At 32.7% G+C, this 22,145-nt stretch overlaps 5 protein-coding genes across 5 annotated transcripts in view; 3 read left to right on the top strand and 2 right to left on the bottom strand.

The window, feature by feature from the left end:
* The window catches only part of LOC107189968 (vitellogenin receptor), a 31,060-nt gene extending 22,349 nt beyond the window's left edge, over positions 1-8,711 (top strand). Inside the window, exons 41-53 of the mRNA XM_015578669.1 lie at positions 1,052-1,254; positions 2,514-2,689; positions 3,313-3,557; positions 4,398-4,705; positions 5,181-5,420; positions 5,548-5,700; positions 5,944-6,089; positions 6,852-6,943; positions 7,030-7,267; positions 7,695-7,872; positions 7,974-8,280; positions 8,373-8,487; positions 8,564-8,711. Coding sequence (XP_015434155.1) covers positions 1,052-1,254; positions 2,514-2,689; positions 3,313-3,557; positions 4,398-4,705; positions 5,181-5,420; positions 5,548-5,700; positions 5,944-6,089; positions 6,852-6,943; positions 7,030-7,267; positions 7,695-7,872; positions 7,974-8,280; positions 8,373-8,487; positions 8,564-8,686 — 2,524 coding nt within the window. The 3' untranslated portion in view covers positions 8,687-8,711. The remainder of the gene's footprint in view (positions 1-1,051; positions 1,255-2,513; positions 2,690-3,312; positions 3,558-4,397; positions 4,706-5,180; positions 5,421-5,547; positions 5,701-5,943; positions 6,090-6,851; positions 6,944-7,029; positions 7,268-7,694; positions 7,873-7,973; positions 8,281-8,372; positions 8,488-8,563) is intronic.
* A 241-nt stretch (positions 8,712-8,952) lies between these two features.
* LOC107189956 (glutathione synthetase-like) lies at positions 8,953-11,975 on the bottom strand. The gene is made up of 11 exons (XM_015578658.1): positions 11,857-11,975; positions 11,562-11,745; positions 11,406-11,481; positions 11,206-11,330; positions 11,087-11,129; positions 10,940-11,013; positions 10,313-10,477; positions 9,739-9,892; positions 9,562-9,669; positions 9,135-9,424; positions 8,953-9,058 (listed from the first exon to the last, which is right to left on the bottom strand). Exons 1-11 carry the CDS (start codon positions 11,954-11,956, stop codon positions 8,953-8,955), a joined length of 1,425 nt encoding a protein of 474 aa, XP_015434144.1. The 5' UTR covers positions 11,957-11,975.
* Positions 11,976-12,891: 916 nt separating this feature from the next.
* LOC107191248 (3-oxoacyl-[acyl-carrier-protein] synthase, mitochondrial) lies at positions 12,892-14,439 on the top strand. Its single transcript, XM_015580240.1, has 3 exons — positions 12,892-13,090; positions 13,183-13,563; positions 13,630-14,439. The coding sequence occupies exons 1-3, from the start codon at positions 12,892-12,894 to the stop codon at positions 14,370-14,372; spliced, it is 1,323 nt and encodes a 440-aa protein (XP_015435726.1). The 3' UTR covers positions 14,373-14,439.
* Positions 14,440-14,983: 544 nt separating this feature from the next.
* On the bottom strand, positions 14,984-19,126 carry LOC107190573 (gametogenetin-binding protein 2-like). Its single transcript, XM_015579401.1, has 11 exons — positions 18,894-19,126; positions 18,081-18,271; positions 17,860-18,003; positions 17,578-17,790; positions 17,307-17,510; positions 17,060-17,228; positions 16,822-16,986; positions 16,659-16,748; positions 16,321-16,587; positions 15,836-16,237; positions 14,984-15,755 (listed from the first exon to the last, which is right to left on the bottom strand). The coding sequence occupies exons 1-11, from the start codon at positions 18,981-18,983 to the stop codon at positions 15,579-15,581; spliced, it is 2,112 nt and encodes a 703-aa protein (XP_015434887.1). The 5' UTR covers positions 18,984-19,126; the 3' UTR covers positions 14,984-15,578.
* A 1,490-nt stretch (positions 19,127-20,616) lies between these two features.
* On the top strand, positions 20,617-21,786 carry LOC107191032 (neuferricin). Its single transcript, XM_015579978.1, has 4 exons — positions 20,617-20,938; positions 21,003-21,143; positions 21,331-21,517; positions 21,580-21,786. The coding sequence occupies exons 1-4, from the start codon at positions 20,617-20,619 to the stop codon at positions 21,767-21,769; spliced, it is 840 nt and encodes a 279-aa protein (XP_015435464.1). The 3' UTR covers positions 21,770-21,786.
* Positions 21,787-22,145: the final 359 nt, after the last annotated feature.

Here is a 22,145-nt window from a genome sequence, read left to right as displayed (position 1 = left end):
GCTCAGCGAAAATTGGAAGTGCCAAAACCAAACTATGGTCCACCTGTAACTCACCACCTGCAACGGAACCGTTTAAATCACGTTTCTTTACGATGGGCACACTTATTAAATGTATTTCTATTAAAATGCTGCCATCTGGTGAACAGCGAGCTGTAGCATTTTGTACAGAAATACTGAACGAATTTAAATAATTTAGTGTATAACTAATTTATTATTTAACTATTTACATTAAATAAAAAATATACGTACTGAGCAGAAATCAGGACGTGATTAGAAATAGGGACATTGACCTTATATGCAAAAGGCACAATTCTGTCGGAAATTTAATGCATTATACAGACTCCTCTCGATTATCGTCCCAAACTCGGTTCCGCGCCGGGACAATAATTATATAGGAAGAAACAGGGCCGTTCCTAGCGGAGGTACAGGAGGTGCCTCTGCACCAAGGTGGCCAAATTCAGGGGCGGCCGCAGATCGTTTATTTTCATTATATGTAAAACTTGGACTGGTAAGAATAATAATCAAACGTTTTCCGATGCTGACGAACATTTCAGACCGACAGAATTGAATCATGTTAATTGCATGTGTAATCTTTGTAACAGTGCTCGTATACTAGAAGGAATTATCTTTATGGACAACCTATAGCATATGACATTTAACCATATTTAGTGGATTAAATTCCTGTAGGTAATTAATAGTCGCTATTTATCAACCATAACATCATTAATACAAACATTATGCGTTAGTTTCGTACTTATATGTGGAATAAAATATTCATTTTTTAAAGATCTGTTTCATTTTATGAAAATTAAAAATATTTTTTCATTTTTATTTTCATAAAATGAAACAAAGATCCTTAAAAAATGAATGGTTCTATTTAAAACGAATATTTTATTATTATTATTATTATATATATAAATATATAAATATATATTTTATTATTATTATATACATATATAAAAGTAAACATTGCATATCAAATTCTTAATTGAATAATATTAAAATAATAAGGGCTAATGATCACTCACAGTCCATTCTACAACTGTTTCAGATGCGATGGCATGCAAGACTGTCCAAACGGCGAGGATGAATCAAGCATATGCGACGAATTTAAAGTGTCGAACTGTAAAGAAGACAATCAATTCCAATGCAAAAACGGGGAATGCATAAGCATGAACGGGCGTTGCAATTCCCATTACGAGTGCTCAGATCAATCGGACGAAGAGGGCTGCGATAAAAAAGAATGTGACTCTGGTAAAGCCAAACATCTATTCAATGTTATTTATAACGTTCTTATCGTCTATAGCAATAAAACTGTTTCAATCTTACCTTTCCCAGATAGCACATAACGCATTGAAGACGCCCATTTTACAGCTATTTTAGGTCTAAGACGCCTTTAAGCCGTCTTTGAGGCGTCGTTGGGCGTTATGTGCTATCTGGGCTGTGTACAGGGCGGATGAACCGAATATAGTGTTACAGACTGCTTTCTTCGAAACCACTGCGAATATCGACTTGAAGTTTCTTTCATATTAAATGGGACAAGGGAGTTGATAATTTGATGTGTAACCAATTTTTCTGGCAACACTCCCAAGAGAACAAAGAAGGCAAATCTCGTTTTTTTTTAATGGATCGGCATATTAACGTTTTTTATTCGAATAACTCTTAACAAACGTAGTAACATTTACCTGAAACATTCTTTTTATTCTGCATAGTTAGAGCTATGAGGAAGAATACTTCTGCCAACAGAAATTTCAGAAATACGTCGAAAGATATCGAAATACAGGGTGTTCCAAAATAGCTTCGACTCCCGAAATGAGGAATTCCTGACATGAGTTGAAACAACTTTTTCCTTAGCGAAAATGTTATCCGAGGAATTTGTTAACGAGATATTAACGGAAAACCCCGACCAATCAGAGCGCGAGTCTGTCGGCGGAGTTCCCGCGGTAACGTTGGTTAGCAATCGCTAGCAAAGTACTTAATTAGTCAGAACATATTCTGCATTTCATGTATTGAGTATTTTTTGTATATTCTGACATCTAATTTTTGTTCGATTTTGGGCAGAAAAAGGTAGAAATGGATTTTGAGTAACAGTAAAGTTTCTGATTAAATAAGCCTCGAAGTTTTCGGATAAAGATAAAAGTGAAAGATGAAAATATCATCGACGCTATGAGTGAAACGCCATGATTACAAAAAGTATCTTTTAAACATCGGATAATTCTTGTTGAATAAATTTATTTAATCGACGCTCGTCGATAAAGTTACTTTTTTGTTCAAGCTTTGAGTAACGATAAAAGATAAAGTATCTTTTATTCAAACAGTTATTTAAATAATTTTTTATCTAGATAATGCCCATCTCTGGAATGCTATGAAGCAGACTCGAGTACGTCGCATTTATCGAGACATTGTATCTGTACTATCGTTGCAAAGCATTAACATCGAAAAACGATGATCGTTATTGTAAATGTTTACTAAACCCAATAATCGTTCACAATGGAAACTTTAATATCTTTCAGATGAATTTCAATGTCATGAGGGTTCATGTATATCGAAATATCTCTTGTGCAACGGCGGAAACGATTGTTCTGATTTTTCCGACGAGATCAATTGCGGCAAACATACGTGTGACACAGATAGTTTCACGTGCGACGGTGGATCATGTATTCCTAAAACATGGAAATGTGATGGCGAGGTGAGTCTATTGAATGAGATTTTTCCTTGTCTAACTTTCAAAAGATAAGTTTATTGCTTTTATTATTTACTCAACAACAGAATTGTGTTTAAAATTGTATCTTCCAGTCTATCATTATTGAAATAGATATTTGAATAAATAAATATTTGAAATAGATTGAAAGGTATAATTTTAAACACAATTTTGTTATTAAATAAATAATAAAAACATGTAACAAGTACCGTTCGTAAAGCTCTTTAATTTGATGGATTAAGAAATAAGAACGGGAAATCTTACGACTGGACATTCCGTTTGAACTGTGAGAAACATCGAATCTTATGACAGATTTTTCGTATGTGTATTATGTAATTGTTCGCTAAAAATTCAAATAGAAAGAAACAAAAATATAACTCCTGTTTGCGTAACTATTTCAAGTGGCGGGCACTTTCGGTTTCGTATTTTCACCCACATATTTCGAAACATTTCCCAGATAGCACATGAGGTCTAATGACGCCTTGAAAACGGCTTAAAGCCGCCTTAGACCGAAAATATCCGTAAAAAGGACGTCTTCAAGGTATCATGTACTATCTAGGTTTAGTCCAATCATCTAGTATGCAATTGCTTTATTTTCTTTTTTACCTAAGGTTGACTGTCCGGACGGATCCGACGAAAGTGAAACATGCCAGAGGAAGTCATGTCCACACGATATGTTCACGTGTTCCAATGGTCGTTGTATTAATGTCGCCTTAAAATGCAATACAGTCAACGATTGCGAGGATCATAGTGATGAATACTATTGCACGGAGAACAGAAAGAATAACTTTGTCAATTGTACTGCAGATGAATACAGATGCTACAGTACGGATACATGTATTCCAAAGGCAGCAAAGTGAGTAGTTTTTAATATCTGATAAACTAACAATCGTACAAGAGAGACGGAAAAATGTGTATCTTAAACAGAGTAACAGTTTTTCCAAAATTTGAAAAAAATGAGGATATAGCCCTATTTGTTTTCTTCATGGACATATCTTCAAAAATATGGACACTTTAAAATTAGCCGTATGAAAATTGATTGAAGTTAACATTGCATCGAGCCAATGTGATTCGACGCAGCATTTACTTCAATTAATTTTCATACAGCCAATTATAAAGTGTCCATATTTTTGAAGACATATCCATAAAGAGGATAAATTGGGCTATCTCCTCATTTTTTCCAAAAGTTTAAATATTTCCCCGGTATAAAAACAGGGCATTTATTTACAACAATTGCAAAATAAATGATTAAAATATATTTTTTTTTAACTGAAATCATTTTTATTTCGTACTCTTATGTTTTCACTGTAAGAAGTCACAAAGCTCAGTTTGATCAGTTTGTTAGTTCAATAGTTATGATTTATTGAAGAAAGGTTGACCCTAAATTTCAAACAGCTGTAAAATCAACAATTTAAAAAATTTTCAAAGATCCTTCAAGATACGTCAATATATCGCTAAAGCCTACAACATATTCAAATTTGAACAAAATCCGAAATGATGCTCCAAAAGTGTCTGATTTCGCGTAGAATGACTCAATACAAAAAGAGTGTCATTCACGGTCACCTATAGAACAGTTTCCTAAATGCTTTCTCAAAAGCATAGGTTACAAATTTGCCGTATCGAATGATTTCATTTTCGTTATTCGCATTATGAATCGTTGTTTATTATTCGTCATTTAATTAACATTATGTTACAGGTGTAACGGCGTTCCAGAGTGTCCGAAACACGATGACGAACGTAATTGCGCTATATGCGAAAAGGGAGAATACTCTTGTGACAATCAGAAATGCATCGATGAAACCTGGGTATGCGATCACGCTGATGACTGCGGGGATGGATCCGATGAAAGAGATTGCGACGGTGGTAATTTAGGAAAGACCAGTGTCAGCACTGTGTCTAATTGCAAAGAATTCAGGTGTTCCAATGGAGTTTGCCTACCCTTTGAAAAGGTTTGCGACGGAACGGTGGACTGTTTAGATCAAAGCGACGAATTTGGAAAATGTGGTAAGGTGGCATATAATCAAAGTTTATACAGGGTGTTCCAAAATAGCTTCGACTCCCGAAAATGAGGGGTTCCTGGGATGATTTGAAACAACTTTTGCCTTAGCGAAAATGTTATCCGAGGCTTTGTTAACGAGATATTAACAAAAGAACCCGACCAATCGGAGCGCGAGTCTGCCGGCCGAATTCCCGCGGTAGCGTTGGCTACCAATCGCAGCGCCGCGAGAGCTCGGCCGGCAGACTCGCGCTCTGATTGGTCGGGGTTGTTCGTTAATATCTCGTTAACAAAGCCTCGGATAACATTTTCGCTAAGGAAAAAGTTGTTTCAAATCACCCCAGGAACCCCTCATTTCCGGGAGTTGAAACTATTTTGGGACACCCTGTACATATAAACAGGGCAAGTAAATGTGATGCTTATGATTCATGTACAGATTAAAATGAATTGGATTTAGATACGATATTTGTTATATTTCCGCAGCACTCTCGTGTGAAAAACAGAATCCCTGTGAATATTTATGCCATAAAACACCAGCGGGTCCAATCTGCGGTTGTCGAACCGGATATCAATTGAGCTATGATTTAAAATCGTGCACTGACATTAATGAATGTGAGCTCGACGTCTGCTCGCAAGTTTGTCGTAATACCGTTGGATCTTTCATTTGCTCCTGTCACGAAGGATATGTACTCCGGAGGGACAAGACTTCTTGTAAAGTATCTGGTAAGTAACGCGTGTATAGTCTAGTCGACTAGCATACTCATTTAACATTAGCGTTTGCCAACTTGTTCCAATGACGAAAAGCGTACAATTAATAAATTTCATATTTTACTGTGAATCATAAAAACAGGGCCACAAATGGAAATAATTTCTGTGACTGGGAGTGATATTAGAAAGTTGTCACCAAGCTTCAGTACAATTGACGTTGTCTATGAGGAATTAAGTTCTGATATCTCTGGCATCGATGTGAACGCAAAAGAGGGGACTATCTATTGGAGTAATGGTAATGTATTTTTTTGTTCAGTTTGTTTAATTTTGCATTTTTTTTCTAATTCTTAAGATCTAATGTATCGTTTTGGTAGATATTTACAAAAAGCGACCCAGCTCCGATGACTTTGACAACATATGTCAAGGTCAAGGTCATCGGAGCTGGGTTCTCTTGTTTTAAATAATTACCATTAAACTTTTCGTAAGATACGTTGTACGAAAATGCAATTTGCTTTGAAAGTATTCTTATTTTTTTCAGATATGTTAGGTATGATCAATAAACTGCATATAGAGAGCAAAACACGAAAAACTGTCACCGGTCTTGGGAGACCGGAAGCTCTCGCTGTTGACTGGATTACTGATAATGTGTATTTTAATGACAACGACCACATAAGCAGCATTAAGGTATCAAATATTTATCATTCAGTTCGAACAAAAATCAATGATCTGACAAGGCATGTTCGCGAAGTAATAGACATCGACTTTTCTGTAACACTGCTCAATTTTTATGGGACCAATCTCAGAATTTTTTCACGCTTGGTTCATGCTACTTTTAGACTTTAAGGGAGAAACCACCCTTTGTATCCGAAACGTCCCTTTTGCTACAGACAAATTGTATATCGTTTTTCGTTGTACTGTCCATATATCGATAAGAAGAAGTGTTAAAAAAAAATGATTTTCAAACAAAATTTTCTGAAAACCATATAAAATTTACGTGAACTTTTTTTCGATATCTTTTGTAATGTACGAGTTACACGCGAATAAGTAAATTTTACTATAATGTTATATCGGAAAAATGGTTCAGGTAAATCTTATATCGTTTTCCAAAAATTCTGATTGAAAATAATATTTGGAACATTTTTTCCTACCGATATATGAACAGTACAGCGAAAAACGATATAAAATTTGTCTACATTTTTTCGATGTCTTTTGTAGTTTACGAGTTACAAGCGAATAAGTAAAAGGGACGTTTCGGATCGAAAGGGCGGTTTCTCCCGTAATGTTTAAAAGTAGCACGAACGAAATACAGATAAATTCTTAGGTTGATCCCATGAACAATTGACCAATGTTACAGAAAAATCGTTGTGTATCACTTCGCAAAAATCCCTTATGAATAGGCACGTTATGAAAAATATTCACTACTACGCCTTTTACTAACATTTACAGGTGTGCAATTTAGAACAACAGAAATGTGCTAAACTAATCAACATTGGGCCACGAATTAAAGCTATGTCTATTGTTGTCCACCCAAAAGAAGAGTATGTAGAAAACCTCATAAATATGTTGAGTTACTTCTCCCAATATTTAATTTCTTTATCGATAATTCTATAAAATTATAATACAGGTGGCTGTTTTGGTGTCAGACTAATTGGATATTTTACGACAAACCAGCCAGTAAAATATATCGGTCTGATACAAAAGGTTCTAATGCGACGTCGATTGTTTATCGGAACATGGGTATTGTCTATTCATTAGCAATTGATTATACAAGATCTAGATTATATTGGTCAGACACATTCCTAAAAACTATTGAATCGTCGAATTTCGATGGCTCTAATCGTGCGATATTTTTAAAAACGGATGTAAGTATGCGGAAACAGAATAAAATTACTGCACCATATTATTGTTCCCATTGTCAGTTATGTATTGTGTATCACTTATGATTAGACTGCGGATTTTATACATTTATAGCCGAAGGGCTTTGTGTAATACAATAGAGAAAAAACTTTTGTCAAGTGCAATGTGTTTTCTACTTTATTCTGAATACATTAAGACATTCCAGAGAAGAAAGAAATTCCTATCTTTGCTGTTGTCTTAAAAAATTACTTTAAAAAATGTGCTTTTGCATAAAAATCCGCAGTCTACTTGTGACTTTTATCGACAAAACCAACCAAATAATTTCATATGTATCAATGATCTTGGGCTACGAACAAACTTTGATTCAATTATTATAGATGTACTGAACAAAAATCCTATTTCACATGTTCCATCATTATCTTGATGTCTCAGGTTTACCAAGCTGTAAGCATAAACATATACGAAAACAGTTTGTATTGGTTGATGGGTACAACGGGTACCTTAAAAAAGTGCAAACTATACGATGATAAGTCATGTACAAAGATCCCTATTGGTAACTCAAATATCAACAAATACTTCTCAATTTTGCACACATCCAGGCAACCTACTGGTACGTGCATAAAAGATTAGTCATTTACCACAATTAAAAAACAAATATTGTTAAATGTGATTTGAAATTGATTGATAGCATTTCATATTTTTGTTGAACAGTGAAAAACACTTGCGAGAATCATGAATGTGACTACATGTGCGTGCTGGGTAAGAATAATTCAACGTGTATTTGTCAAGATGGCCATTCAGAGAATTTCAAAGGCGCTTGTGTACAAGGCACACATACGAAAATTAAATTCGATTCGAGTGTTGTTAATCAAAGAAGCGAAAACATTGACCACAAAAGCGGATCATTAATTGGAGTAATTATCACACTTGTATGTTGCATCGTGATCATCGTCATTATATCTGGATATTTTTATTACCAAAAAGTAAAGCCGAGCTCTACCAAAAAAAATGATGTCACGTGAGTGAACAAAACATTTACTCCCAATTATTAAAATTCGATACTTATTTTTCATTTTTTCTAGGAATATATTATTCTCTTTTTGTTTGTAGTATTCATTTTCAAAATTCCACGTATGATCACGGAAATAAGATAACAACATTCAATTGTATATCATTACCTCCAGGGGAACATGAATATGTAAATCCAGTAGTCAATATGACGAAGGTAACGTAAATATGATACAATTACGTAATCCTGACAATTATTATAAATTATCCGTTAATTTGTATTTTCTATTCAGAAGCAGAATGGAAAATTAATGCAAAGGAATGGAAAGCATACAATGAATATTCTAGATTCAGATCAATCAGATGAGGAATCTGAAGAATCAGAATACAAACAAAACACTCGTTTAATACATTAATATGTTAATTAATATAAACGTTAATGCAAACTACGGTATTAATACAGAAATAGATATGTAAATTAAATTGTGTATGTTGTATATGTGTCTATATTTATAAAAGTCATGCATATAGAAAATTGAAAAAAAGGCTGTGAACATCATTGTTCAGACACAATAAATGATAAAACTAGATACAGATGTTTTAATTAAATTGTCATTAAGTACATAGCAGATATATTTTATAAATTTGCATTACAATGCTCACCATTGAAAATATAATTTCTCTATGTTTGTACATTTCCTGCTGCTATGCCACCTTCATTTTCGTTCGACGGTTTAGTTCGTAAAATGTGACCTACACATTCATTGTACATAATATTTTCATGATCCCTGTAAGAGTTGATATTTGTTACCTCGTGATATGCCTTCAAATGTAGAAATCAAGTCGAAGTATAAAAATAATTACCCTATTACAACACCGTAAATGCCAAGTTCTGATACAACATCAAAAAGAGAAAGGCTATGTTTTTCAAATGGCTCATTTTGAGCGCGTACAATATAATTTTTTTGAACTGGGGGATATAAACGATCCATAAGTATCCAACCTGTTCTTTCTTCTAAAAACTTCATAGATTCTAATTGCTCCCTTATGTTCTCATTATAAATATTATTTCCACCCCCTTCTCTCTGTGGTTTGAGAACATACTTTTGGGGGTCTGCTTTAGCTTTTTCAATGATTGCGTCTCCCTCATCATTCTATATTCCTCAAATAATGTAGTTCATTAAAAATATCAAACAATTATACAATACTATCAAAGTACAAATATTAACCATCTATTTTTGTATTTATGGGAAATGTCCTATGTTTCAGATATATTATCTTCTATACTTACAAATTCTAGCGAATAAAGACCAGCAAATACTTCTTGTATTTCTTTTATGATACCAGTCTCTTTTAAAAATATATCTAATGCATTAGGATATGCTAAAGATTGTTGTATCTGGGAAGAGTTATTTTTTTCATTATTCAGTCAAACATGTAAATGTTAAGACACATTTTATAGATGTACCTTTTTAGTGCCTGCTAGATGATATTGTATCGAGGGACATTTTATTGCTCGAGAACGTTCAATCAGTAATCTAACTGACCATTCTTCGTCTGTAGGATAAGCTTCAACTTCGTAACCAGAACGGAAATAGACTACAGAAACTACTTGATTTCCACTAAAATATATATAAAATAATTATCCTATAATTCTCTAACTAAACATGAATAGTAAATTTAATAATGCGAGTTATAGTGCCATTTAGATAAATAAAAGATCGACTTTCTTAATAAATACAGTGTTTTTAGATGTAACATTTAAACAATATGTTCCAATAGCTGTGTACTAAAATTTATCAAAAAGTTTTCAAAATTGACTGCCAGGATAACTCAAAAATAAATTTAAAAATTCATCAACTTAGTTTATCTATTGCTACTATTCCCCTCGGAATTAAACTGTTACTTTTAATCACTTTTTTTGCTGTAAATATTTAAGGTAACTGCATCAAAAGTATTTTACACTTTCATTAATTGAGGAAAAATATGTGAAAAAATGTAAGTATTCTCTTTTTTTATAAAATATGTATAGGTGTACATACACTATTAATTCGTTATTAGGTCCCAGTTTTGTTACAGGCACTAGATCTCGTAAACTCTGCCTAATTACCTTTATATTGGGATTGAGCTTACGAATTTCAAATTCATGAAATCTCTGATCACATATATTGTATGTAATACTTTCAACAATAAATAATATCACAGCCCTAAAATTAAAAATATGAATTATAACTGTGATAACTGTATTCTTTATTATACAGGTTGTTCCACATGTATGTTTCAATAATTTAAGAAGCAGGTACGAGAATACAAATGGAACAAAAAATGTCCTATTTTACAATAATAAAGATTAAATTATGCTGTATCTGCATGTGTTTTATAACAGCTAAACTATAGGAGATATAACAAAATGTATTGAGACTTTCTTCTCCTATGTCTCATTACTGATAAGCTGTAAAATTAAGAAACCCTATGACAGACAGCATCATGCTGTAGTATAGCATAAACAGCGGAACATGTTTAATAAAACTTTAATGCTTTATTACTACGAAATGATAACAGATCGAACATAATATTATAGAACATCTTTTCTTCAACTTGGGCATTAATACCTTCTTTTAAAATATCACGATATATACTTGGGACACCATATATTTAAAAATACTTACTGATTATTATCATATAATTTCCATGCATATGTTAACCCTTTACAAAGTCCTGAAATAGGATTGTTTTCTGGAACCTAAAAGTAATTAACCACTTATTAATTTCATCTCTAGTGAATTATATACACAACATAATCACTATATATTTACATGTTCTATTTTGTCTGCATGTCCTAATTCTGATAAGATGTACCTAAAAAATACATGTTCTATCAATCTAAAGAACTTATCAAATAGTTTTAACAAAGACTTTCATTAGAAAAATTTACTTATGATATCGTGAAGTAACTGTAGCTATTCCCCCAAAACTACTTGCAATAGTATTTAATTCAACCTGTTTAATCTCATTCTCGTGCAACATGTAATCCGATCGAAGCAAACCAACACTTATAGTCTATAAAAGGAATGCAATTATATATTTAAAAATACTTGTATATAACATAATTATATTAACTATATGTTACTTTACCTGACCATATCCTTCTTTATGCACAGTTTCATAAATGCTAAATAATTTTGCTGTAAAAGGATCAGCGTCAATTGTACTAAAAAGATATAAAATATTTACTTGCAATAAATGAGGAATATACATGCTGTAAAGAAAATTGATTGCCAATTTAAGTACCTCTTCAAACTGTTGCTAAGAAAACTATGATTATGTGCAACTTTATGTATAAGTTCATTTAATAATACTTGGATATTCTTTGCTTTCTCAAAATTCTTTCTAGGAAATGCTGACGGTAATAATGTAAATGGTAAGACCTGTACTTGATTTTTGTTAAACGCTTCTTTTGATCGAATACTAATACCTGCAAATAAGAATACAATTTTTTAATTAATTTTACGAAATTCGTGTCATGTAATTGCAATAGTTATAAAAAATAATTAGAATTTTGTTTGGAATATTTATTAATTAATACCATGCATAAGTGCCCAATCCTTAGCCTTATCTATGATATTTTGAAACTCTTCATTTGAAAGCTGCAACTGAATACACGGTTGCAAACGTGATACTTCCATGACTATTTAAATATACAGATTTAACGCATTATACGGAACAGTAATAAGCATTAACTGTATCTGTATCAACTAACGCGTAAAGTAATTTTTAGATAATAATGACTAGTCATTGCTTTATCATATGATATCTGTCACATTGCATGTCCCTGTATGCGTACAGTATTCACACATACAGGAACTTCTATAATAGAAGTTCTATTCCTTGCTATTAGAATCGTATGGGTAGCATAGTATATACAATAGACTGCGGGTCTTATGGTAGGGATGAAGTCGACGCTAGAAAGAGAGGACAATAACTGAAATAACTTTCCTCTCTTTCTAATGGGACTGTGATGGGGGATTCTCTTACGGCTGTGTATTATATACGCTGTGATTGGTACTATGGTAGTACTACGGTAGTACTACTACCCAATTTGGTAGCCAACGCGGCCAACGCTACCGCGGGAAGGCGGGATTTCGGCTGGCAAACTGTGGCAGACTTGGCAGTTCAGATTGGTCAGGGTTTTTCGTTAATATCTCTGAATATCTCGTTAACAAAGCCTCCGATAAAACTTTTGCTAAGGAAAAACTTGTTTCAAATCATCTCACGAGTGACACGAGTCTCCCATTTCCGGGTCCTCCAACATTTTTGTTACACCCTATATATGTCTATGGTGACCAATGGTGACAATCAGTGACAATACTGTTTGACCTGATTGACCGAATTTTTAGGGAACTTATGCAACTGTATGAAACGAACTGTTTCCATTGTAAATTTGCGAATAAAATTTGAGAATAATTATTTATGGTTAATTATTATTTTTAAAATGGATTTCGAAGACGTTTATGTTGTACATAAATTGCGAAATTTCTGCTGATAACGTGTGATGATTTAATAGTCTATAACCTTAAAATATAACTTTTTTTTTAATCAAATTTACCGTCCTACCGGTCAAATGTTTACTCCACTTTACAGCGTTAGTCGTACTATAGTAACTGCTGCAAGATGCAGACGACGAGTTGTAGTGACAGGAATGGGAGTAGTATGTCCACTAGGAGTAGGTACACAGAATGCTTGGGACAATCTCATTAATTCTAAGTCAGGTATTATCAAATTGACTGAACCAGATTATGATAAACTACCTTGTAGAATTGGTAAGGTCATATACAACTTTAGTATCTCCTAATAATGTAATCAATTGTAATTTATATATGTATATAAAATATGTTTAATTACTCAATCATAGGAGCATTAGTTCCTAAAGGAAATGGTTCTAATGAATTAAACATAGAATCTTACTTCTCAAAAAGCGAGTTACGTACAATGTGCGGTGCGACTGCATATGCCTTGATAGCCACTGAAATGGCATTAAACGATGCAAAATGGAAACCAAAAGATGAAACAGACAAGCAAGATACAGGAGTGTCAGTAGGAATTGGAATGGTAGATTTAGTTGATATATGCACAACGTATGAAGCTTTAAAAAAAGGATATAACAAAGTTAGTCCTTATTTTGTACCAAGGATTTTGCCTAACATGGCTGCTGGACAAATTAGTATTAAATATGGCTTTCGTGGACCGAATCATTCTGTATCAACAGCATGTGCAACTGGAGCACATGCAATTGGTATATGTTTTAGTGAAAAAGGGATAATTGTCAAGAGTACAAGTAAATAACATATCTAACTTTTAGGTGATGCATTTCGTTTCATCCGTGGTGGAGAAACATCTGTAATGGTGTGTGGTGGTGCAGAAGCATGCATTAGTCCTCTTGCTATAGCTGCTTTCTGTAGGCTTCGAGCATTAAGCACGTCAAGAAATGATTTTCCACATGAAGCATCACGCCCATTTGATAAAGATAGAGATGGATTTGTAATGGGAGAAGGTGCCGCTATATTGGTATTAGAAGAATTAAATCATGCACTCACAAGAAATGCTAATATTTATGCAGAAGTATTAGGATATGGTCTGTCTGGAGATGCAGCACATTTAACTGCACCCAGTGAAGATGGTACTGGTGCAATATTAGCTATGGACAGAGCTGTCAAAGATGCTGGTATAGATTCCACAGAAATTACTTTTGTTAGTGCACATGCAACTTCGACTCCCTTGGGAGATGCCATTGAAGTAAAAGCTATAGAATCATTTATGGGACAACATAGTCAAAATGTAACTATTTCCAGTACCAAAGGAGCTCATGGTCACTTACTAGGTGCAGCAGGAAACTTAGAAGCAACTTTTGCTATTTTAGCAATAAAAGAGGGCATAATTCCACCAACATTAAATTTGCATAATCTAGATACAGAAACATGCTTAAATTTTGCCCCCAATGCGAAAAAAGATTGGAATACGACGTCAAGGCTTGTAGCTTTGAAAAATGCTTTTGGTTTTGGAGGGACGAATGCATGCTTATGTTTCGCCGAATACAAGAAATAAGCCGAACGTGAAACTAAAGCTATTACAAAAGCATAATAACACAACATAATACGAACTAGTCATTCCTTCATATACATTAATTAATACATACATTGTATCTATAAAGCTGTGAAGAGTGTATATACATAATTTTGTTCATTTAAGTTAGAACATGGTTTTATAAACCATTTCAGGACTTAAACTAAGGTTATAATGTATTAAATAATCTTATTTTTATGTAAAGACTTATTTATATAAAGACATAAAATTAACATGGTCTATATGATATAAAAGAACAACTATTTTATATTAAACTTGTTATATGAAACTGTACAGAGAGAATGTAATTTGGAATAATATAAAGTGGAATGCAGTATTTATTTTATAATAATTTTTTTTATATTTTCTAATCATATTATGACAACATTTATATTCGTTTTTCAAAAAAGTAAGTCGAGACTTACATTTACAAATAAATCTCGAATAAAAGTATGTAGTAATTAATAAATTTCATCTTTTATACAATTCTTTATTACGTGCAATCGACTCTGATTTACTAATTTTTTACTAATACGTGCTCATAGAAATGATCATGTTTTATTATACAAACATAAAGAAGTATGTCTCTCCCTTAACTCTGAACATTAATATGTAGAAACTTAGGAAGAAGAAGGACCGGGCAAGTGATACTCAAACCAACGATCTTCGGATGATTAGCTCGAGTCTTAACTAGTACGACCATGACTCCTTCCTACTTTTCCTACTTTCCGAAGTTTGAGGGGTCCCAATTTCACAGATATATTTATTTGTACATACATCTGATAATTTATATTTTCTTGAAACCAGTTCTCAGAGTTAATCGACTTCAATTTTAAATTTCATTCATTTATAGTTACATTTTCATCTACAAAATTGTCTTTTAATCCTTCTGAATTTAACTGCGTAGAAAACTGCAAAATTCAAAGCATAATTGTATCGTGGTATATACCTCTAGATTATTAGATGTAATTTTCTGCTTGCAGATAAACCATATTATATGACGTTTTTACGATGTACATTTCCAACGATATTTTATTCACACAAGAAGGTTGTCCTCCAACGATAACAGTTATCCAAAATACATCTATTGCATTCATGTGTTTCTACTGGCAGTAAATCAATGTAAAAAAAAAAAAAGAAAGAAAGAAAGATTGTATCCTATTAAGTAACTGTACCTAGTAAAAAATTTTAATTAGGAATGGTAAAGGGCTTGTGATGGCTGCATAAAATTGCGAAACGTTTTCTAAGTGTTTGACGAAGTTCTTGCCGTTTCTCAAGAACTTGACACATTCGCGATTTAAATTCCAATACTTCCTCCGCCGGAATATAACTCTCTTTTTCTTCGTCATCTGATAAATAGGATTCCTGAGAATAAATAAATTCTGTTACAAATGAAACGACAGAATATTAAACAAAAATCGAACTGCAAAAAATTAAACGCTTACTTCTAACATCTGTGTAAGTGTCAGACCGCCTCCCTTTTCCTTTAGTAATGAGATGCTAGAATTGGAATGAAGAAGTTTATCAGATGATTGCATGTCGTGACAATCTCTTTCGTGGTTACAACATCCATCGCTGCAAGCTACTTCCGATCCTTCTGGTGTACTAGGAAGAGAAGAACTGCTAATATTGTGTTCCGAAGAATAACCACAATCTTGCGACGATTGTTCACTTGAAGAACGGCTTTTCCTTTCCGAGATTGACAATCCGAAACGTTTTTTCATTTCTATCCACATGTATCTTTTGCTTGGTTTTCCTATCCAAGCATCCACTATGTCTTTAGCCATTGGGTCCTTACAGTCTTCTAGACTATGCCAGTGGTCATCTACAATTTTCTCCGAACAATCCTATACATTGAACGATATATAAATATTACAAAAACACATTAAAATGTATATACAGAACATGTACTGATAAATTGTTTTATTACCTTACACGACTCGCAAGTTTCAGACAGTTCTTCTTCGGAAAGATTTTTAATAGAAACGTTACTTTTTTTCGTTTGATTTGTAGTAACCTTTGGTTTTGATTCAGACGAAACTTTCTTAATTCCATTCTTTTGTAAGTTTGATATTTTTTTGGGGAATGCTAACTGAGTTTGACTTTGTGATTGTGATATATTAGATTTTGATTTCTTTATGCAGTCTGGACATTTACACGTGGGTGGTCCCTTATTTTTTGGATCTAATACTTGTAACTAAAAGATACAAAAATACATTCATTGTTAAATATATACATGTACAATTACACGCAATATTGATTCAATACCTTATGTCTGTCTATATTTTGTGTTGTGGGTTTTGAATCCGCACAAACACACTGCGTTTCACTGTCACCACTTTGTGTTTTGCTTGAACACTGTAAATATAAAATTAAATGAATAAACATATTCATCGGTACTAAAAGCTTGAATGTATAGAACACAGCTTACATCACATGTATTTTCCTTTTCTTCTGTCTCGTAACGGCGTTCCTTCTTCTTCTTGCGTTTCAAACGTAACTTTTCTCGTCGTTGTTTCTTTGCTATTTCTTCTCTCGTTAATTCTTCATAAAGGAGTTCCAATTGAGAAATACCTTGCTTAACTTCTACAGCCATCTATAAAGAATCATTTAACCATGTACAAATGTTTTTGTTAATGCATGCCACATATTAGTTTCACTGTTTATACTTGAAAATTCCTGGATAATGCATCTACTGCAACAGCAGCTAACACTTTGCACACAGTTTCTTCTTCCCTTAATCGTCGATGAACCCTATGCAAACGTTCAGCAACACATATTCCTAAACATGTAAGTACCTCTTCCTGAGCTATTTCTAATGTCTTTGCGTGTCGTTCCCTGTAATTTAAAAAAAAATGTTAATTAATAAAACGTTAAGATAAACCTATAAATAATAAAACTTTAAAAACTATGTACCTTCCCATCAGTTCTGGTTGAGCACGCCCAATTAAGGTATTAATATAATCTGTGCTAGTAGGTAAATGTACATGTCTGTCTCGTATGCAACGTTTGATCCCAGAATATAGGGCAGCAACATAGCCTGTTTCTTTTGCTGGTTCAGGCTCTGTTGTTAACAAAGAAGATGCCAGTACTACTTTTGTACGACATTCACCGCAGAATCTATAAGAGTATACACAATGAAAAATCTTAACTACAAATATTTCAAATACAACCTTCACAAACTTACCGATGTTTACGTAAATATGTATCCAAGGTAGCATCAAGAGTATCAGTTTCTATTAGAGCAAGTTCTTGACGACACGGTGGTTCCATACAATCCCATACCTCTCTCCATGCACTTGGAAGAGGTCTCATACGTTGAATTTCTAACGAGTGTAATACACATCTTCGTGATTTTTTATTTCTAGGTTGCCTTTCAACTAAACTGTTTAACCTCGTGCTATATAAAATAATAAATTTGTAGATATTGTATACTCTTGGCAAATGCATTACAATATCTAATTTTTACCTGTGTCCTTGTAACATTGTACATAATAATTGTGGTGACTCCAAAACATCATCGTTTATCGACAATAAACCTTCTGGTGTAATTACTAAAGGATCTAAAGCTGGATGCCCTGATTTCATGAGGTCATAGAACAATCTTTCAACACTGAGTATATAAAATATCAAATATTAAAAGATATCATAAATAAATTCAATTGACCACATATAAAAAGTATTTTTTACCTTCTCCTACAGCCAACACATGGTACAGCTTGACCCAAAATTGCAAGCATATCCTTGCATGTTACTTCAAACGATGCTTTAATTTCATCCTTGGTAAGCATATCAAGCTTTTTAGTAAATTCATCAAGCTGTTTACCACGTACCAATGGGTTATCACTCATTGCTCCTAAACCATTTATATCCATAATCATCTACAGAAATTAAAATTATTTTTACATTAACAAATTAAATTAATTCAATCTTTCTGAAGAATAAAATAAAATGTTTTTCTAAAAAAATTGTATAACACTGTATGAAATTAAAAATTGTACATATATTTATAAAAAATATTAAGTAAAAGGATTTTTATAAAAATTACACAGTTGTATCCATTTTATGTATTATTATATACGAAAATAAAATTTTTACATTCCAATCATCAGTAATTTTATCATTCAAGCGTTCGTTTCAATTGTTACATAGTATCTAATCAAAGCAAAAACAAAAAAAACAATTCAGTTTGACATTCTTTATATTCAGAAGAAAACAAGTGATTTTAAAGTCGCAATAATAGAATGAACGCAAGTTGAGAAGTTACTATCAGTTCGTAGAAACGTGAATCATGTTCGACTACCAGCAATCAGCAATTGTTAAGGAGAATACCAATATTAAACACACTACTCCAAATTAGTTATGCCATGCATGCATTCATTGCCACGTTTAGGTTAAGTCGGAAATATCATAGGATGCCATTACGTAAGTCCTCTTAAGTCGTTAGTTTTCAATAATCAGACATCTAGTTAGAAAACGTTGACAGAAGAAAATCGTGCTCACCGTGAGATTCTCATCGACAATCAACGGCATTTGTCTTCGCGTCAAATCAACCGGGTCATCGTCCCGCCAAACGTTCACCAGCTTCGCCATCACTATTGTGTTCTTTTATTAACGACGATTCTGTACGGAATAACGTTCAATCTCGTCAAGCGATACAACGCGCAGTCACGTATAACCGTAATCCACTGCCACGGTTACACCAGTAATATAAGTAGACGGTATCATACGTCTGCCATTTGCAACGAGTGGTTTCTCACTTCCGCCCTGCGTGCATTGTCCCGCTTCCCTCTCTACGCGCCATCCTATATCCTTATTCTAATTGCATATACCTGTTCCTAATCTCTTGCTCCTTCTTTACGGAGCCTTCTCTCGGTACAAACTACAAAGTGGTACAAAGTTCTGCAGAGGAATTTGTCTAAATATCGTGCCGAATAAAAATGAAACTTTGATACATGCATGATGATGGCCTCATTAAATGTACTGTCTTCTTAACTGGGACTTTAGTCTTGAAAAGTTATAGTACGATCGCCGATTTTAAATAATATTCTTTCAGTGAACCTACATGAAAAATGCGAGGAGATACATGGTTGAGTGTATGCCGATAAGTTGGATTTAGAAAGACATTTATCATTAAGTATTTGACGAAGGAATGTATATTGACTAATGAATGCAAGAGAGAAGATAAAATATGCCAACATGACAGAGAATATAGCGTAATATTATACTTTCAAGGCAGCGGAGTTTATGCAATCAAAGTTTTTAACAATAATAATACGTTTTTATTGTACATACTTGCTTTATAGTTTTTATAATTACGTACATTGCAAAAGGAATAAAGAGTAATATTCGTAAAAAGAAATGCAGTGGATAGAATAAGTGCAAAGACAAGGTTCAGCATACGCAGTGGTGCTATTATTAAATTTAATTCAGAAATTATATTTCTAATGATATCTTCTTCCCATTTAGGTATAATTGTTTTAATAATGATCTCTATTTATTATTTTGTATAACGATTTTTTAAGCAACATATTCGAACAAATAGTCCGTGTAATTTGAATACTTATTTGTTCTCTGAATCACGAGCGAGTTAAAAATTCGAATTTTGTACATTTCAAATTTAAACCGTACTTGCTATTTCAATTTGGAACACGATATTTTTATTCTTGTTACAATAGATTTAACGTTATAGAACTGTAAAGATCCACTAGTTCATCACTATTTTTCTTTGCAAATGGAAAATCGTTTCAAAATTCCATCAAGGAATACAATTTTGATATGCGCATGCACTTAAGCGTATATATACACATACATATTATATTATATGTACTTATTAGCTAAGTTTCGTGAAATACTACATTATTATTACAATAAAAAATTCTGGATATATTAAACAATATTTATAAGGCCCGCCACTTCGTCTAAAGAATGACGTGCGTCCAGTGTACACAATAAGAAGTCTGAAGGCTGAAGTGTTAAAAATACTGAGTTTTCATACTTTTTCCTATTAAAAAAAATTGTAAAAAGTATGAAAATAGATTGCATTTATGTAGAAACATTAATTAAGAATTTCCTTTCTTATGAAAAGTTTAAACAATTCTAGTAACTGTACTGTTCCTGATTTTCTTAATTATTGATTTTTTATATTTACGTTATATAAAAAATATATTTGTGTTGTGAATATAAAAACTTCATTAAGGAATGCATTTGAGATCTTAACCAAATTATGTTTTCCAAATATTTTTGGTTACTACCACTATTCGGATCTATATATTTGTTATACTCGCATGATTATCTGAACGATATAAAACTTAAAGATTTTATGGAAAGAGGACTAAATATTATTGATAGCATTTATTCTGGTCTAAACAGAAACTCGAAATCAGTTCCAAAAGCTAATACAGAACGAAAAATATTTACTCCGAATGAACTCAAGAAATATACAAATTTGAAGGATGGTTTATATATTTCAATATTAGGTCAAGTTTTTGATGTCACAGAAGGTGCAAAACATTATGGGCCTGGTGCAGCTTATCATGTCTTCACTGGTAAAATATATAAGATTATGTTTATGTGATACTTAGGTCATATATTAAATAGATATGTTTACAGGTCGTGATGCTTCGTTAGCTTTTATCACAGGAGAATTTGATGATGAAGGTTTAACAGATGATATTTCTTCATTATCTGTGCAACAAATTAAGGCACTAAATGATTGGCTACAGTTCTACAATGAAAACTACATTTACAAAGGTATTCTAGGCATCGATCATTATGAGTAGACTGACTCTCTGTGAAAAAACCTTTATTAAACTTGACTTCAGTTCTTATTATAATTTGTTGTGCACAATTATAAATACATAAAATCCATAGTCCAATCATAAGATTATTCATCTGAAATAATATATTTGATATTTTGTATATATTTTTTTTGGTACAGGAAAATTGAATGGTAGATACTACAGTGAAGATGGTACTCCAACTGAAGAATCTTACAATGTACAAAGAATGTTAAAACATGCTAAGGAAAGAGAATCTGAAGAGGGACATAGAAAACGGATGTTCCCCCCATGTAATGTAGAATGGAATCCTGACTCTGGAACTGTAGTATGGTGTTCCAAAAAAAGGTGAATACGTTTTTGAAAATATTTTTCATTTCATCAGAATAACTCAAGTTCCTTTTTTTCAGTGGGGGAATAGAAAGAGAATGGTTTGGTGTACCACGAATGTTATTTGAATCTCCAAATTCGCAACAATATAGGTGCGCATGCGTTAAACTCGATAGTAAAGAATATGAGGAAACGAAAGGAATGCTTAGAGAGTATAGTGGTTGCCCAAAAACTTCGATAAAATGTGCTGTGAGGACAAATAATACATAGCAAAAAAATGTGTAATATGATCAGTTACAGCATTACTTCAATATTTATGTATACTACATGTAAATATTTACATACTTAACTTTTTTATTTTTTATATCACTCTCTTACGAATCTATATATTTTAATACTGCAGATATAATTGTATATAATTTGTAATACAAAATACAGTATATTTATAAGAAAAAATATATCATAGTAGTCTATTGTTTTCATTTTCAGTGAATGTAAAATATTAAATAAATACTTATAGCACTTTTTTATTTTATCAGTCTTCCTCAGTTTATGTGATCATACAAGTTCGTTGAACATCTTTTTTGTTAGTATTTGAAATATAATTCATTGCACTTTGAAGGTGCATACTTGCATGTTATTAAAA

The sequence above is a fragment of the Dufourea novaeangliae genome, unplaced genomic scaffold, assembly GCF_001272555.1.
Source record: "Dufourea novaeangliae isolate 0120121106 unplaced genomic scaffold, ASM127255v1 scaffold11, whole genome shotgun sequence".
Lineage (NCBI taxonomy): Eukaryota > Metazoa > Arthropoda > Insecta > Hymenoptera > Halictidae > Dufourea > Dufourea novaeangliae.
The sequence above is the reverse complement of the archived record's forward strand: the minus strand, read 5'-3'. Positions and strand labels throughout refer to the sequence as shown.

Coding starts and splice junctions, on each gene's coding strand:
- LOC107189956 (XM_015578658.1), bottom strand. CDS start 11,956: ATGGAAGTATCACGTTTGCAACCGTGTATTCAGTTGCAGCTTTCAAAT. Junction 11,331..11,405: donor ATAAAGAAGGATATGGTCAG/GTAAAGTAACAT, acceptor TTCCTTTTATAG/ACTATAAGTGTTGGTTTGCT. Junction 11,014..11,086: donor ATGCAGACAAAATAGAACAT/GTAAATATATAG, acceptor AATTACTTTTAG/GTTCCAGAAAACAATCCTAT.
- LOC107191248 (XM_015580240.1), top strand. CDS start 12,892: ATGTTTACTCCACTTTACAGCGTTAGTCGTACTATAGTAACTGCTGCA. Junction 13,091..13,182: donor TAAACTACCTTGTAGAATTG/GTAAGGTCATAT, acceptor ACTCAATCATAG/GAGCATTAGTTCCTAAAGGA. Junction 13,564..13,629: donor AACTGGAGCACATGCAATTG/GTATATGTTTTA, acceptor TCTAACTTTTAG/GTGATGCATTTCGTTTCATC.
- LOC107190573 (XM_015579401.1), bottom strand. CDS start 18,983: ATGGCGAAGCTGGTGAACGTTTGGCGGGACGATGACCCGGTTGATTTG. Junction 18,004..18,080: donor TGTGTTGGCTGTAGGAGAAG/GTAAAAAATACT, acceptor TTATATACTCAG/TGTTGAAAGATTGTTCTATG. Junction 17,229..17,306: donor CAACCAGAACTGATGGGAAG/GTACATAGTTTT, acceptor TTTAAATTACAG/GGAACGACACGCAAAGACAT.
- LOC107191032 (XM_015579978.1), top strand. CDS start 20,617: ATGTTTTCCAAATATTTTTGGTTACTACCACTATTCGGATCTATATAT. Junction 20,939..21,002: donor AGCTTATCATGTCTTCACTG/GTAAAATATATA, acceptor ATATGTTTACAG/GTCGTGATGCTTCGTTAGCT. Junction 21,518..21,579: donor GTATGGTGTTCCAAAAAAAG/GTGAATACGTTT, acceptor CCTTTTTTTCAG/TGGGGGAATAGAAAGAGAAT.